We start from the raw sequence: 16,642 nt of genomic DNA on the forward strand, positions 1-16,642 counted from the left end.
CTCCTGAGAGTGTCAGGGAACCTGCAGCTTGGCTCAGCTCCCTGGATTAGGTAAAACTTGGCTCATCAAGAACTGATTGCCATGTGCATCTAAAATACGTTAATGAAGGTAATCAAGGCTAAGGGTTAAGGCTGCCGTGTGTTCTTTTTGTGAAATCAATTGGAGGGCTTGGGGGATGGGACACCTTGGCTTCAGAGCCTGCCTCCCAGCCACATTTTTATCCTTTCTCTCCCAAGAGGAGTCGGTTCTGAAGTCCTCTCTTGGGCAGTTGTCCCCAGAGTACAGGGGTGCCCTCCTAAGCCTGGTTTTCCTTAACCAGGGGTCTGTCTCCTGACCATCCTTTCTGACATGGGTGCCTTTCTCAGCACATCCTGTGCGTCATGTGGAGGATACAGAGCCTCTTCTGGTTCCAAAACACTCTGAAATGCTTAACTTCTAAGTAGAAACCATCTCTCTCTCTGGTATTTGCCACCCAGATGACTGGAAATGTTTTAGGAAGAGAGTGGTTTGCGAAGTCGGAAGGGATGGTATGAACACATCACCATCGCTGTGTGTTCATGAAGCCCGCAGCTGGCACATACTTATTTATTTATTTATTATTTGGATTTCAAACATTTTCTTTTCTTTTCAGGGCACACTGCATAGCACTGTATTATAGGAACCAAAAACTAGAACAACAGAAAATTTTTTCAAGGACCTCTTCCATTCCTCACTTGAAATATAATCAAATCAATGGAACTATGTAATTTCCACATTAAAGACAAGTTAGTAAAATAATTCCTCCAAGTAGTGTTGCATATGAGCTACAGGTTTATTCCAGTTATTCAAATCAGCCTGCACCCTGACTGTATCTTAGCCTGGATGTCGGCACTGAGGAGGGAGGAGCTCTGAGGGAGGTTTGTGTTAGGGGCACAGGCTCAGGGGCTGGGTTGGCCTTAGTGGCTTGGCTTCAGGGGCCTCCTATGGGCCGCGTTCTTGGAATTGGGATTTCACGTTTGCCGTCTCAGATTGTGTTCATTTCTCAGGCCGGGGTTTTATGCCCATTCTTCAAAGAGGCGAAGTGAAGCCCAGACCTCTTGAGAGACTTGATCTCTTCTCATCTGACCAAGCTGGGGGTGTTATTCAGTGTGTCTCTGTACACAGATGTGCTTGAAAATTCAAAGCCAGGTGGGCAGAGAGGAGAATTTTAAACTTGTTGCTGCTGTTTCTCTTGGACCATTTCTCTGGCCGGATCACCTTGGACCTATGCGTTAAGCCAAGGGGCCCCGAGACCACCATGGCGCCATTTCTAGGGCCCTGCCCCTCCCAGAGAGTCATCCTCTGTGTCTTCGGAAGAATTACATCCTGTGGGAGGGGGAGTGAATTGGGCTCCCACGGCTGGAGTGACAGGCACAGGTGGAAGGAACTGAGTTCACCCCAGCCCACAGTCCTGTCTGGCTCTTCTTCCCACCTCCTTCTGACATAGATTAAAGATCTGCTGTGGCTGCCTGTCCCCGGCTGTGGCTTTGGAAGCACCTCTTTTGTATGTAAAAATGCACAGCTTCTTTGAAAATTCAGCAACCAAAAAGGATACTTACTTAATTTTGCTTGATACAATTGCTGTACAAGAGTATGAGTTTTAGTTGCATCTATGTATTGCTAATCATTTGAACCCTCTCCAGGGACCTCCAGGGAGAGTCGTCTCTGGGACCTTCCGTGTAGTGAGTGCATCACTCTGTGGCCAGCACTGGGGGCCTGGGGTTCTGAGAAGGATAGAGGGATGGAGACACTACCTGGGGCTGCAGAGCAGCTCTGGTGCCTGAGATGATGGTCTGATGGCCAGCCAGCCACTCGCTCAGCATCAGCTGACATGCGGGTCAGGATCCTTAATTTCCTGTGCTTTCCAAGGCAGCACTCTGTCTCTGCACCTTTTTTTGCTCCCCTCCCCAGCCCCCAGTCTGCGTGCCACAGGCTAGGATATTATGCTCTGATACCGATCTGTGGACAGGTCACCCTTGCCAGCTGCAGCTTTTCCCCCCAAGGGTAAGAGGAAGTAGTATTTTTAAAATTACCCTGGGTGGGAGCCAGGCGAGGGCTCTGAGAGGGCTGGGGAGTCTGAGCTCCCTGCTGAAGCTCCCTGGCCATTTCATTCTGAGATCACGCTTTCCTTTAGGTGAATTACTGTTGTTTTAATCAGAGGTAATGTTGTAACCTGGCTATGTCAGATAATTGTGTGTAAATTGTATTCTAGCCCTGTATACAAGAAAGCTTTCTTTTTACCCTTCCAATTACAAAGCTATTTAAAGGGAATGCCACATTGTATGTAGCCTGTACCCTAGTGCTCTCTGGCTCATAGCTAGAGATGGGGCGAGAGTGCTCTGGGAAACATTTGGGGTTATATTTATAATTCGTTTCCTCTGACGTTAAATTAATTTCTGTGATCGGCAACATCAGATACTGTTACACCTCAGTGGTCAACTGGGGGTAAATCAAGGCACATGGAATTAGCTGGTGGATGAAATAGGTGGGGAGCCTACTTACTTGGGCACTTGGGTTTATTTTAAGCCTTTTTTGCATTCAAACTCCTGACTTAAGAATCTTTGGCCTGTCATTAAAAAAAAAACACCCAAAATCAGTTTTAGTGAGATATAATTTACATGCCATACAGTTTACCCACTTATGTGTATAGTTCAGTGTTTTGGGGTATATTCACAGACAGGTGCACCCATCAGCACAAGTTCAGAGCATTTTCATCACCTCACGAAGGAGCCCCATACTCTTCAGCCGTCACCTCTCTACCTCTCCGCCAGCCCTAAGCAGCTGCTAATCTGCATCCCATCTCTATGGGTTTCTGTATATAAATGGAGTCATATGCTATGAGGTCTTTTATGACTGACTTCTTTCACTGGGCAGAAAGTTTTCAAAGTTTATCCATGTTGTAGCATGTGTCAGTGCTCCGTTCCTTTTTGTGGCCAAATAATGTTCCACTGTATGGATAGATCCCATTTATTTAATCTGTCCACCCATCCACCCATCCATCCATCTATCAAAATTGAGTTGTTCCACTTTTTGACTCTTAGAAACCATGCTGCTGTGAACATTTTGGGTGGACGGTTTTGGGTGGACACATGCTTTAATTTCTTTTGGGTACATACTAGAAATGGAACTCTTGGGCCCTGTGGTAACTCCATGGTGAGTCCTTTGAAGAACTGCCAGACTGTTTTCCAAAGCAGCAGCACTGTTTGACATTAACCCACCAGCAGCGTCTGGCCTGTGGTTTTTGCATCTTTGCTTCAGAATCAGAAAGGGCAGAGTCAGACTTGTTCCTCATGGGGCCCCCTCATCTCCCTGTCCCCAGTTGTGTCTTTCTGCTGGGAAGTGGCAAACGAAGGTGTGGGCGACTTCAGTGACTAGCAGGAGGAGCAAGGCTGTGCCTCCCCAGCTTGTCGCTCCCTGGGGCTCTGTGACTTTGGAACCTGTTCTCCTGGCTGTGACCAGCCAAGGACTGCCGCGAGGGCAGCTGTGAGGGGCAGAGCCCAGGGTCGGGCCCGCAGTGGGCCCACAGTGAGGGCAGAGGGTTCTGAGTGGAAAGAGGGGGAAGAGGGCTGTCCTCAGTCTCTTGGGTTTATTTCAGTAGGAACCTGCCCTTGTGGTCCTACATGTCTTATCAGAGGAGCTTAAACCCGCGGGCAGTGTTTGGGTTGCTTCTCCTCAACAGTTGGCCCTGCTCTCCCGACGCCCTCACCTCCTCACCTTCCTCTGAGGCCGAGACTTGTCCCCATGGCCCCTGCTGTAGAGGTTGTGCAAGTGATGAGTGTGATCGCCCTTCCTTGGGGGCAGATTCAGATGGTCATGCCTGGGGTGTGGCATTCTCCTCCTCCAGATGGTGGAAGCCTTCCGTCTGGGCCACGCTTCACTGTCACCAACAAGAGGGGAGGCCGAGGCCACACTGTCCCAGGGCCTCTCCCAAGAAGATCTCTGTGTTAGTGACCTGGGGTGGCCACGCGCTTGGTGTTGGAGCACCGAAAGTGTTCTCTCCCAGGGAAGAGTCTAGAATTCGGAAATCCTTCTGGAGGCCATGAGGGAGAAACCACCCCCTGCCTCCTAGCTCCTGGGAGCTGCCGGCAGTTCTCAGCATGCCTTGGCTGGCAGACATCACTCCGTGCTCTGCCTGTGTCTTCCCACGACCTTCTGTGTGTGTGTCCCTTTTCCTCTTCTCATGAGGACATCTCATTGGATTTAGGACCCATCCTACACCCAGAATGATTTCATTTCAAGATCCTTTACTGATGATGTCTATAAAGACTCACTTTCCAGATAAGGCCACATTCTGAGGTTCTCGGTGGACATGAATGATACATGATTCTAGAAATTTTTGAAGAAGATTCCCAGTGCCTGACTTGTGTTCTGATTTTGTATGCTGCCTGAGTTTTGCTATTGGATTCAGATGTGGTGGTGGTGGTGGTGGTGGTGGTGGTGGTGGTGATAGTGATGGTGGTGGTGGTGGTGGCAAGAGCGGTAGTTTAGGGGGAGGAGGGAAGAATGGAAGAAAATTCTGGAACAGCTTAGGAATTTTAGAGGGCAGGTCCTTGGAGGAAACATCCTGGGGGACAGGGCCATGGAGTTGGGGACTACTGTGACCTCAGTGAGCCTTCCTGGAGCTTCTTTACCACACAGAGATTGGGCTTAATTCTCAAATGCAGAGTTGATGATACCACACAGTCTCGTCTCAGATTCTGAAGCACAAAGTGCTCACTGGATTCAGAATCTAGTAGGAAATCACGTGCCAACATAAGAGTTCTCCCTTGTCACCCTGCCTTGCCTTTAGCTAGCAAATGAGTCACCTTGCTGGGACTTGATTTTTTTCACCTGCATCGTGGGGATGATGGACAGGCAGGTTTGCGGGAGCCCACCCATCTCGAGTCTTCCGACATCTTTCCTGGGCTCATTCCACCGTGGGGCTCCCACAGATGGGAGAGCATCTGTAAATGGCCTGCGTTCTTGGGCAGTGATGGTGGCTCATGTTTCTTTACCAAGGGGAGTCTGAACTCTTTTCAGGAACATGGTGATAGCAAGACCTGACTTAATTTCTCTGGGCCTCTCTCATACCAATTTAAGACTCTCCAGAGCCATTTTCTGCCTTTCTATGAATTTATCAGGATAAGAAATGATTTGTTGTTGCTGCTTTCTTGTATGACACCTAATATCTTTGGGCCAGTGCTGTTGGAGCTAAATCCACCTTCAGTCTCATCTTAAAAGACTCTAAATATCCTCCCGTCACACACATGAGACACATCTGCTTTATTCTGCTTTATAAAAAGACAATCAGTGGCCCCACTCTGAGTGACCATTTCAGATGGAAACACATTTTTTTTAAAGGGAATTTTTGAAACTTAAAAAGAAAAAAAAAGCCAGCTCTCTGGTTAGAGGCAGGAAGGTGGCATGTTCCTTGCAGCTCTAGTTAGCAGCTGGCTTTGACCAATTCTTCTGTGTAAACAGCAATTTTCCGAACTGGAATGGATGCTGGGGTTTTCTTTGTTGAGCCAAGAGGTGTGTGGAGAGCAGTGGTGTTTAGTTAAATTGCGGGTCTAGATGCAAAACTTTGCAGCAGTGATTTATGAGAGCCCAGACACTCCCCATCCCCCTGCGCGTGCTGCACACACACAGCTTCCCAGAATGCCACCCTAGACCGTGAAAGGAGGCATTTGTTGGGGGAGGGGCTGTCCCCAAGGGTGTGGGGCTCTTGTTCTGGGTGGGTATCTAGCGTCTCTCAAGAGTGGAAAGCATTCACAATACCGAAGTGTCTTCTGCAAACTCCAAGCCAGGGACATTGCAGATGAATTTCCTGGTGAACTTTGGACTGAGCTCTCCCCGGAGCAGGTGGATGGCTCTCTCCATGGAGGTGCGATGTGGGGGCCCTGAGTGTTTTGATGTGCAGCTGTGTATCTGCGTGAAGGCTGTGGGTTAGGAAACAGTTACCCGAAGGGCCGAGTACAGGAAGAACACACAGGTGGCTCTCTCCACCGTGGGTGGGGAGGACTTTTTATGACACAAAGGACTGTAGAGTCGGGGGCCAGTGGTAACTGGTTCTGCTCCCTGTTTCCAAGGTCAGAAGAAAGTTAAAGGTCTGCAGGTGCTGGATGGTTCCCGGGGCAAATAGAAGCCAAGACTCCAGGATTGGGAATAGAGACATACCCCAAATACATACACACATACACACGCACACAGGCATGCACATGCATGCACACACGTGCACAGAAGTGAAACCTTGATAGTGCTGATGGGAATTTGAGGCTCTTTGTTTAGTCCACTGACAGCCTGGACAGACCAGCCCGCCCTGTCCCCTTCCTACTGTCCTCAGTAGCCATAGAGGCGGGTGGGAGAAGAATGTGTGATCCTAGAATCCTCTGCCCGCCCCCAAGTCCCTCTCCAGAATGCAGATCATCAAACAGCGCACAGCCCATGGAGCAGTGATGCCATCAGAATTCCCAAAGTAAATCACTCCCGTTTTCCCCAGCGCGCCCCTGACGGGAGAGGTCACCTGCAGTGCCCTGTCGCCCCCACCCCCAACCGAGCTCCCCTCTCCTGACGCTGAGATGTTGGTGAGCAGTTAACCAAGTGTGGCACCTCTTCCCACTGGCCTTTTCACATTTGGAAGGTTTTGATGAAACCAGTTTCCTTTTAGTGTTTGCCGCAGAGTGAGGTCCGTCACTGTATCTGAGCCGGTTCCTGGAGAGGATGTTTTAGTAACTCGGGCACTTTGGCACATTGTCTGGGGCCTGGAATTTCTCATCCTTGTTGGGGAAAAGTGTTTTTAAAGACTTTTTTGGGACTGTGTGGATTTATAGCTGGGTGTCTTCCCCAGCATTTAGGGCTCTGTCTTGGCAGGTTTACAGCTGTAGGGCAATAGTGGAGGGTGTCAGAGGGGACCTCCTCATTTTACCAGGTACTGGGGAGTAAACATTCTGTTGATTTCTGTTCTTTGGAATGAAGACATATTGGCTGTTTAATTCTCCAGGTCTGTGTGAACGTTTGGAATAGAAATAGGGCCTGCTCTATACCTACCTGGCTCCAACCCGTGTACGAATGAGACCATGGGGTTCATTTTATAGAATGCCTCTCCAGAGTTTAAGTCGAAAACTCCACTGGGGCATGTTTGTAGATCACATTAATGTTTCTTTATAGATATTTAATTGCTTGGCTGGGATTAAAAAAAGGAATGAAAAATCTAAAATGAAACTGTTGGGAGTCTTTGCTCATCTGAAATCACGTAGAGTTGCAGGAAAGTGCTTTTGACGTTACAGGGGAAGAGAATGGGGCAGTAAGGGTTGATGTATCGAAGTGTTTTGTAAAGGATTTCTTTCTGCTGCGCGTTTATTCTGAGTTTGAAGGCTGAATTTAGTAACTGACTTGGGATTCAGGTCCAGTGACCATTTATTTGGCATCTACACAATGTTATTTAATTTAGTCCCACTAGGAACCTTGTGTGGTAGGCTGATTATTACATCTCCATTTTAAAGTGGATTGAATTCCACATTGTGTTAGAATGTAAGCTCCAACACCTAGCACTTAATGTATCTGTTGAATGAATGCATTAGGAAAGTTAGGTTAGTAAAATTTGGTGATTAGTGAGTGTAGGGAGAGATTTAAATCTGGAGAGGCCCTGACGGAGCTTCACTGTGAAGGTGACCTTGACCCACCTGAAGGATAAAGAGGAAGCTGGACAGCAAGGAGCGGCATAAGATGCCCACCAGTTAACGAGAGGTTCTTGGAGCTCGGCGGTGTGGACACGGGCAGATCTTCATAGTCTGCCCTCATGTACATCATCTCGTCTAATCTCCCATTCTTCTCCAAAGAGATGGAAAAATAGTAAATCGCAGTTCTAAACACACGTGCAGACCACCGCGTGGCTGTCGCAGCCAACGAGACGTACCAGAGTCTCTCGGACAGCATCCTCCTGGAGCGGCACAGGACATCCACTACGAGAGTATTCTAGGCCGGGCTTGGTCAGCGGACTGTGGTGGCAGATGTCCCCTCTAGGAGCTCCTGAGCTAGCACGTGAGGCCCCTGAGCTCTGGGAACCTCCCAGCTGGGGCCATCACACGGGCAGATTCATGAGAGCGTTCACGGTTAGGTGAGACGTGGAGGGCTGGTCCAGGACCTCTCGTGCAGACGACAGAGCCCAGCCCTTAGGTGAGTCCTGTCCAGGGTCCCACCCAGACTTAGAGCCAGAAGCCAGGTTTCCCATGCCTTTTAAAACTCCTTAGCACAGCCTGCCTGTGACCCTGTGCCTTCAGATGTCACTCAGCTGAGTCTCTACTGTTGGAGGTGGGTTGGTTGGTTCATTCTCTCTGCAGATGTGTCAGGTGACTCAGTATTAAGTGATCCAGGCAGCCGTGGCCCCTGTACTTACGCATCCCACGTCGACTTACTGAGGGACATGTGACATTGTGGGCAGTTTGTTTAATGTTCTACGATTTCTCTCATTCATTTATCTTTGGGTTTCAATCTTGCTTTCTTTATATATTCTCATCTGACATTTTCCCCCAGCTTTATTGAGGTATAATTGACAGATAAAATGATAAGATATTTAAAGTGTATGATGTGATGATTTGATTTACGTATGTATGGTTACAAGATTCTACCCATCAAGTTAAGACATTGTACTTTTATTATATGCAACCAAACTGGTGCGACCCTGTATCCACTGAGTTCTTAAATTTTTTATTTGATGTTAAAACCAAAACCAAAAAAAGAAGGGGAAAAAAAAACTTACCCCACGTGGCTTAACTTACAGTCTTCAGAATAAAATTTATTTTTTGATCTTTGGCTTTTATGTATAAGATTTTTGGTCTTGCTCCAAAGAGTTTCTGTCATTGAGCTCCCTTCTCCCTTTGCTTTGGAACTGGTGGGATTCTGAAATGTGGCCATTTCGGAAATGTGGGGCTCTTTTGGTGCATCCACCAAACGTTTGGTGTGGGCGTCTGTGTGCCTGACCCTGAGTTTGCACTGCAGGGAGGGCAGAGGGGAAGCGGAGAGGAGTCAGGAGCCCATGATCAGGGAGGAAGTGAGGGAGACAGGACTACCACTCAGTTCAGCACGAGGTGGAAAGTAGTAAGTGTGAGAGGCAGAGGGGTGCAGCACTCGGGTTCAGAAGCCAGAGAAACACCTTCTGGATAAGGCGACTATATAGATAGTTTGAATTTTGGAGAAGGGCTTTGGATCTTGGAGGATGGTCACGACTTGGCATGGGAGGTGTAGGCGTGGAGAGGTGGTCTTCCAATGAGAAGGGCAGAGGTGAGGAGATCTGGCTTTGCTGGGCTTGACTGAATGTAGGGCTAATCGAGGAGAATGGTGAGAGATCAAGAGGGGAAGGCGCCCGGGGACCAGGCTTGGAGGGCTGTCCCTGCGTGTGAGGTCCGTGTCTGTCTTGTTGGCAGACAGAAACCAGCACCCGGAACAGCTCGATGTAGGCAGTCTGCACAGAGTTTTGAATTACATGTGAATTTCTATTGACACATTTTGTGGGTACTTTCTGGGCAGCAGATCTTTATCCAAGGAGTTCTCTTTTGTTCATGTCGCTTAGGTTTAAAGCAGCTTTGACATATGTCTTAACATCACAGTGAAGCTGTGTGTTATGGCCAGAGAGGTTCTGAAGTCCACTGTCTGGATGAAACTTGAGCTCTCGGGTTAGGCCTGAGCTATTCAGAGCGACCGTCCCCGGCCTCCTGAGACGTCTGAAGGGCCTGCTCTGTGCAGCTGGAATATTCCTAACCATAACTTCCTCTTGAGCACAAATGTGAGAGCAGCTTGTTTCAGCATCTCAGTGAGCGTGGCTTCAGATGACGTGGTTAACCTTTGCCCTCCTCTTGTCATTTCTTGCAGATGGTCACAAGAACAAAGAAAATATTTGTAGGCGGATTATCTGCGAACACGGTGGTGGAAGATGTCAAGCAGTATTTCGAGCAGTTTGGCAAGGTAAGCGGTACATGGGGTTGGAGCAGCCTGCTCAGTCCTTAGAAGTGGCTGCCGTAGCCCCTGCCTTTGCCACAACTGTGTCCTCAAGAACTTTGTCCTTGAACTTGGCTGTCAGGATTTAAACGAAATTCGGCGGGAGCTGAGCTGGAAGAGGCTGGCTTGCGGTGGGCTTGGCGCCCCACGTGCCTGAAAGGAGCAGACAGAGTGGCCTTTGAGTGTGGTTTTGCTGGCTGTGGCTGGCCACGTGGGGCCTGGGGTGGGAGCTGATGGGGGCAGCGACTGGCGAGGGGGGCCGGGCTGTGAGTCACAGGGCAGGAGCTCCCGCAGAGGCTGGCCTGCGCGCCGGCACTGGGCTTTGCTCTGTGCTTTTCTGGAAAATGCACTGAGAGAGGAAGCTCCCCAGGCCCTTTGCGGCTGAACCCTCCCCTGTCAAAGACCCAAGGAAACTCTGGAAAGATGGTGGGCCCGTACCTGTCAGAATGTTGGGGAGATGGCAATGCAATGCTCCCTTGGGCTCTGCTGTGAGAACAGGCAGTGGGCTCTGCTGGGGGAACAGAGTGCCCCAAAGGAGTCAGGAAATGGAATGTGAGAGTGTGTGGGGGGCAGACAGAATCAGACAGACAGACAGACAGACAGGGTACATAACCGTGGATGATTAATTCAGCTTCTTTCTGGTTGGGGGGATCCCAGTGCCTTGGAGAGTGGGTGACACGTTCCTCAGAGGACTGTGTTGTTCTAGGTCTCCAACAGGGCAGCTGGCTGGGCGCTGAGCCTTGCCCCTTTTGCGTGGTGCCCCTCTAGCTCCTGTGTCCCAGGAGGCTGGCAGGTGGGTAGGTGCACAGGCCCTCCGCCTCCTGCATCTCTGAGCCGTTGTGTACATAGTCCTGGGAGCACAGGTGTGGGACCATCTTCGGAGACTTGTGTGTCTCGTTGTTTGGGAGCCTCCCCCTGAGGGGCTGATGTGGCAGAGGACTGCCAAGGCATCCTGAGAAGACACCGCAGCTGTCCTAAGCTGTTCCTCACCACCCCCTCCCAATCATGTTTGCCCTGGGTGGTGCAGAGGCACTGCTGCCCATTGGCCAGTCTGAAAGCTCTCTGTTTTCCTGTGTTTGCCCAAGGTGTGACGGGCAGCTACGACCCCATCTCTAGGTGTGTCCAGTTGTGAGCTGCTCTCTGAGATGAGTCACCTCTGTGTAGCCTCAAAATGGAGATTTTTTTTTTCCCATCTCTTGTCTTAATCAATTTCTGCATGGACCGAAGACCATGCAACAAAGAACCCAGCCGCCTCCAGCCCAATGTTGCATTCGAATGGCACTTAACTGCCCTTCCAGGTCGGTTATGAAAGACACCTTCCCCACCGCACTGTCTGGCATTGCTAGCTGGGGACTGATTCATCCGGGCGGGCTCTAAAGAGTAGCTGAGTGTGTTGGTGATCATGCACATTACAGTGCTTCTCCTCAAGACTGATTGAAAGCACTGAGGAGGGCTGGTCCCTCACCCAGCCCTACCCTGCCCCAGGAGAGAGATTGGAAATGATTTAATGAGACAAATCTGGCTGGCGTATCGGAAGGCTCTGGAGCGCGATCCCTGTTCGCCACTGTCCTGCCTTTAGCTGGGGGTAGTGTTTGCAAACAGGAGGTGGGATTTCTTTTTCGAGCCATAACTTGCCTTGGAATCTCATGGGCCTATTTGTGGATGTCAGGGAAGTTGCTGCTGCCCAGATGGGCTGTTAGAACATCTCAGACAAGCTTAGACTTGTCCATCGCCACACATTCCTGGCTCTTGGTTTCTCCCCTGCTCTGTTCCCCCCTCTCTCTCTCTCTCTCTGTCCTTCTGTCGTTCTTCATTAACACTTAGTGCTGTGACTCGGCTGCCGGCAGTGAGGGGCCCTGCAGGCTTTGGCCAAGCCTACAGCAGCGACCATCGCAGCCCTGAGAACAGTCATCTTCTTGTCTGGGAAGCAGCCACAGGCTGTCTTCCCTGGCATGACACTTGCCGGGTCTGAAACCACTCAGTGAATTTTGCAGGAACGTTTGTGCATTCCGGCAGGATGCATAAACCCATCAAGTGTTTTATTAAAGGACTAAGGAGGCCTTTGCGTGTATCAAAACTCTCACTCTGTAGGTTCATGGTTTAGTGGTTCGTTGCGTACATGTGCTCTGCGTGTTATCTGGGTCTGTCTGCAGAATAGCTCGTTCCTCCTTTGGCTGGCGCCTGGTGTGATGTGCGTGTCCCCTCGGGCAGGGCCCACCACCTCTTAGGATTCGGGCATAATTCATTTGAATCCAGAAGGATTCAAGGAGGAGAGACCTCTCTGCCTGGCCCTGGGGGCAATGAGGAAATCCAGTGCCTGTGAAAGGAGCAAGAGTAAATTAACAAGCCAACTCTCCTCTCGGGTGTATATATTCTGGTTGAAGGAAACGGAAAACACGCGCACACACTTGCGCGAAGTATCCTCACACTCGTGCGCGCGCTCCTGACTGTGTAAAGTTGTGTGAGGCTCTCTTCAGTTGGTTAACTACAAGTTAGTGAGGTGTAACTTAGTGAGTAATTTGGCCAGTGTGTGCTAAGCGTGGGATACTGGGCCAGGGCTTTTATTATCTCACTTAATTCTTCTCTGGGATGCTGGTGGGGGTGCTGCCCATTGTGTAGATTGTTAAATGCAGTTTCGGTAGGACTGAATCTTTGACTCAAGGCCCCAGCCTCCTGAAAGGTGGAGCTGAATACAGACTTCCTCTCCAGGCTTGGCTTGTCTGATAGTAGAACCTGAACTCTGAGCCCTGTTCTAACTGCAGATCGACCCACGAGAGAGACTTGGGGTCGAGAGGATGGATACAGAGGGAAGGAAAAGAGGCGTCCCCTATGGGTGCCCAGGGACAGCGCTGAACCTGGACCTCCATGGCCTCATGGCTTGTGCACAGCAGATTTTGGTGCCCTTCAGCCCCGTTGACAAAGGTGAACCATACAGGTCAGGGAGGTGACATCTCAGCAGAGGTCACCCAAGTAAGGCAGGACAACAGCCAGAATTCACACCCGACTTACTCTGAGTCTAGAACTTTCCATCCTTCAGCCTCCATTCAGAGTCTACCACCTTCTTTTTAGGTTTTCCTCGCTGTCATCCTCTTTCCCTCTTCCTGTCTTGCCTGAGATGGCAGCTACTTTGACTGTTTATTTCAGGTGGCAATCAAGATGGGTGAGGCTGCTACCCTGGGGCTGAGCAAAGGGAGTTTAAATATGTCATTACTGTAAGTGGAGTGGGTGCAGGACACCGAGAGCTTTAAATAGATCAGAATGGAGGCTCGTAAACCCCTTTGCGCTCTTCTCCCACCTTCCTCCCAGAAGATGTACCCCCTAGACCCCATGCCCCCAGGGTAGGGATGTTGTTCTTTGTTTATATTTAAGATAAGATTGTGAAAGTGCGGCCACGGGCATAAGGGACCCTGCTAACTTCCGTCCTCACCCCTGAGGAGCGTTGGGGAAAGGTAAGAGAAGGTACTCTGGGCCCTCGTGCTGGGCATGATGACCTCACGGTGATGCCACTTAACCGTGGTGGCACCGTAACCGGCCATTCTTTCCTGGCTTCAGTCTCTCATCTGAGGGGAGGGCTTGGGAAACTTGGAAAGGGCTAGATAGTAAATATTTTCGGCTCTGTCACAACTACTCACTCCTGCCGTTGTGTGGAGAAAGCAGCTGTAGCCAAGACATAAACAATTGGGTGTGGCTGTGTTCCAATACAATTTTATTTATAAAAACAGGTTTGGCGCCCCATTTGGCCCATGGGCCATGGTTTACCAGCCTCTGTGCTAGATTATTCTTAAGATTGGGTTCAAGCTTGAAAATTCAGTAGTTTAGAAAGTGTTTAAATAAGCATACATAGGTGGGTGGTTAGATAGCTGAGGTATCTATAAACTGTTCCCAAAATGAGATACTGTCAGCAGTAATGAACACGGAACAATAACCAGAACGGTTGTAACTGTGGTTAGTTTCTGGACTTCAAGATGCAGGCGTGGTGAAGGGAGTCTCTATTTGGAAAAAGCTACCACTTATAAACTGGAATCTTAATCCCATGAGTAAGATCTAGGAATACTGTAAAGTATTTCCAATTTCTAATTACATGTGCTTGAACTGAATTCATGTGAGTTAATTCAGAATTTGTGAAGTTCAGATTTTATTATAAAATTCTTTTACTGTGTTTTGATGTTTTTGAATTAGAGGGACATGTGCTCTGAACTTTTTACTGCATTTGAAAATTTGGTTCTCAAGGATGTCAGGTGAGGTAGATGGAAATGTCTATTATGCAGATGACGAAACTGAAGTTGAGAAAAGTCAGTAAGTTGTCCAAGTTGACACATCCTGTAGAGTCACTCATCTTTGTGCAGCGTAGCCCTCGCCTGTTTTCAGGGTTTATAAAGCCTCGTCTCCCGCTTTCCCACTAAGCAGCGCCGTCCTCAAAGGGAGCCGTTTTGGTTCATTTGTCAAGAACGTTGATCTGCAGTGGTTTATTTTACTGTTTCGGGTTTCCTAGTTGACGTTATCTGTGCTGACGATTCCGTGCATACAGGAATGATGTATAGAGACCCTTCCGGGAAATGGCACATAAACGATGCTCTCGATATGCTCATCCAGACCCAGACCCGCCATCGGGCTCTTCTGCTCCCTTCCCCCCCGCACAGCCAGAGTGGTAATTAAAAAGCACTGGGATCAAAGCAACTCCGTGTGTAAGAGCTTCGTCCTTCTCCCCGTCAGGCCCCTCCTTCAAGTCCCGGTTTCTTAAATTCTCACTTAGAGGATTTTGGAGATCAAAAAGAGGCCTTTTAAACTTAATGAATTCTCAGCGGCATCCCGGATGGAGGGAGTTCTGCACCTTTGAGCGGTTCACCTCGACGAGAGGGCCGCGCAGGGCCGAGCTCGCTAGGTAATTCTCCCTGGATGTGACTCCCGTGGAAGGAGAGAGTTCCCGCATCTGGAGGCTCCCAATTATACTTCACATGGTGAACTGTGTAATTAGTTTGGAAGACTTACGCTTAGTCATTGGTTTATCCTAATCGGCTTTGGCTTTCCCCACCAACAAAGTGAGCTTATTTTGCTAAGCTGAACCGACTCTGCACCCTTTGTTCCAGCCTTTTATTGTCTCATTCCTTTCATTCTGTTTTACTGCCAAGGTTCTGTTTCATTAGGCCTACAAGTCATTTCCAATTCAGTGGGCTGCTACAATCCGGCCTTTATCCCCCGCCTGCCCTGGTTCCCATGTCTCTTCTGGGCCAGTGCCTGAGCTTGCGGTCTGACAGGAGGGCTTTAACCCTTTCCTGGGCCCGCGCCTCAGTGTGGCCGATGGGAAGCCAAGGCCATAAAAGGAGGTGATTTGGAAAGTTACAGCTCCTAAGTTCTCATCAAAGGGGAGCTCCGTGGAAATGAGGCAAAAAGGGGCCATTGAGTCCTTTTGTTGGGTTGGGGTTGTGTGTGGGCCCATAAAAGTTAACTCGAGCTACAGAGAATGGTGCTCGAGAGCCTTTTGGTGGGGGGGGGGGGAATTGAAAACAAGAACGAATTGGCTTTTTACTGTAGTGATTCTGCTCGTGTGGGGTCTTTGGAGAGGGCGCTCTGAGGGAGCGTTGGCCGTCTCTTACTCTTCCGGTTCCAGGTTTTCGGTGCAGGTACAGTGGTGGCTGCTCAGATGCTCCTTCTGATACTGTACGTGTGAGGAGAGTAAGATCTAGAGTAAAACTCTGACAAAGCCTGTGACATTTGAGAGGTAAGAGATTTGTGAGAAAATAAATAAGCGAGTTACCGTATTCCTGAGCGTGGACTGTGGCCCTGAGGTGACATCTTACTGCTTCCACATGCCAGTTGTAGACAAACGGAGCTCTGTGAGGTGTGTGGTTTTTTTGATCATGCCTGGAAAACCAAAGTCCTGTCCGTCCTTGGTGGGCATCACAGCTACCACGAGGCTTGTGTCTTCCGAAGCGGTTTGTTCAGATGGACTGACTGTCACCTGTTGGCCTTAGCTCTGGAGGGCTGTGGTGTTCCTCCGGCCTTGACTTAGGACAGTAGTGCATGGACCAGGAAGGACCATTTCCTCTTCCTCCGTGGACGGCCATGCTGAAGGCTACTTTTGTGTTTAAATTCTCTTCCTGTAATAAGCCCAGAACAAGGCCAACGCTGTCCTTGGGTTTTATTAAATGGCTGTCTGGTTTGTGTCAGTCTCTCCCTTCGGAAGTGTGTCATACGGGGGAGGGGACTTTTTTTGCCCTCTGACCTCTGGCAGAGCTGCTGAGGGCAAAAAGTCGCAGTTAGCAAACAGGAGAATCCTGCCTCAGCTGCCTCCCTCAGCCTCCTGGGCCAGGTGGCCGCAGACACACAGGCTGGGCCCACAAGTCATGTGAGCCTTGGGCTTTGCAGGGAAACCCTCTTGCTAGACAACTTTGTGTTTTCCTGGTGAACTTTTTCCTCCTTGGACGATTTCTGCTGCAGTCAATGGAAGGAAGCTGAGTTAGAAATAGATTGTGTGCCCCAACCTCACTTCTCCTAAAGCCTCTTTTTATTTTATTTTATTTATTTATTTTTGCTGAGAAAAGGAGCTCCTGAAATAGATTAGTGGGTTTCTAGGAAAACTTCCCATTTCCCTTTTAGTGTATAAAATATAGCCAGCTGCTGTGAGGCAGAGGCATCAGACATTATTATTGCT

General features: G+C 49.3%; 1 protein-coding gene across 12 annotated transcripts in view; it reads left to right on the forward strand.

The window, feature by feature from the left end:
• Nucleotides 1-16,642, forward strand: part of MSI2 (musashi RNA binding protein 2) — a 379,910-nt gene that overhangs the window by 119,589 nt on the left and 243,679 nt on the right. For all 12 annotated transcript variants that reach the window (XR_010384428.1, XM_064494960.1, XM_064494953.1 and 9 more), the window contains one exon: nucleotides 9,865-9,957. Coding sequence is in view for 11 of the 12 variants with exons in the window: in XM_064494960.1 (XP_064351030.1) it covers nucleotides 9,865-9,957 (93 nt within the window). In the remaining variant the exon portion in view is untranslated. The remainder of the gene's footprint in view (nucleotides 1-9,864; nucleotides 9,958-16,642) is intronic.

Source organism: Camelus dromedarius, chromosome 16 (assembly GCF_036321535.1).
Source record: "Camelus dromedarius isolate mCamDro1 chromosome 16, mCamDro1.pat, whole genome shotgun sequence".
In the NCBI taxonomy this organism is placed as follows: Eukaryota; Metazoa; Chordata; class Mammalia; order Artiodactyla; family Camelidae; genus Camelus; species Camelus dromedarius.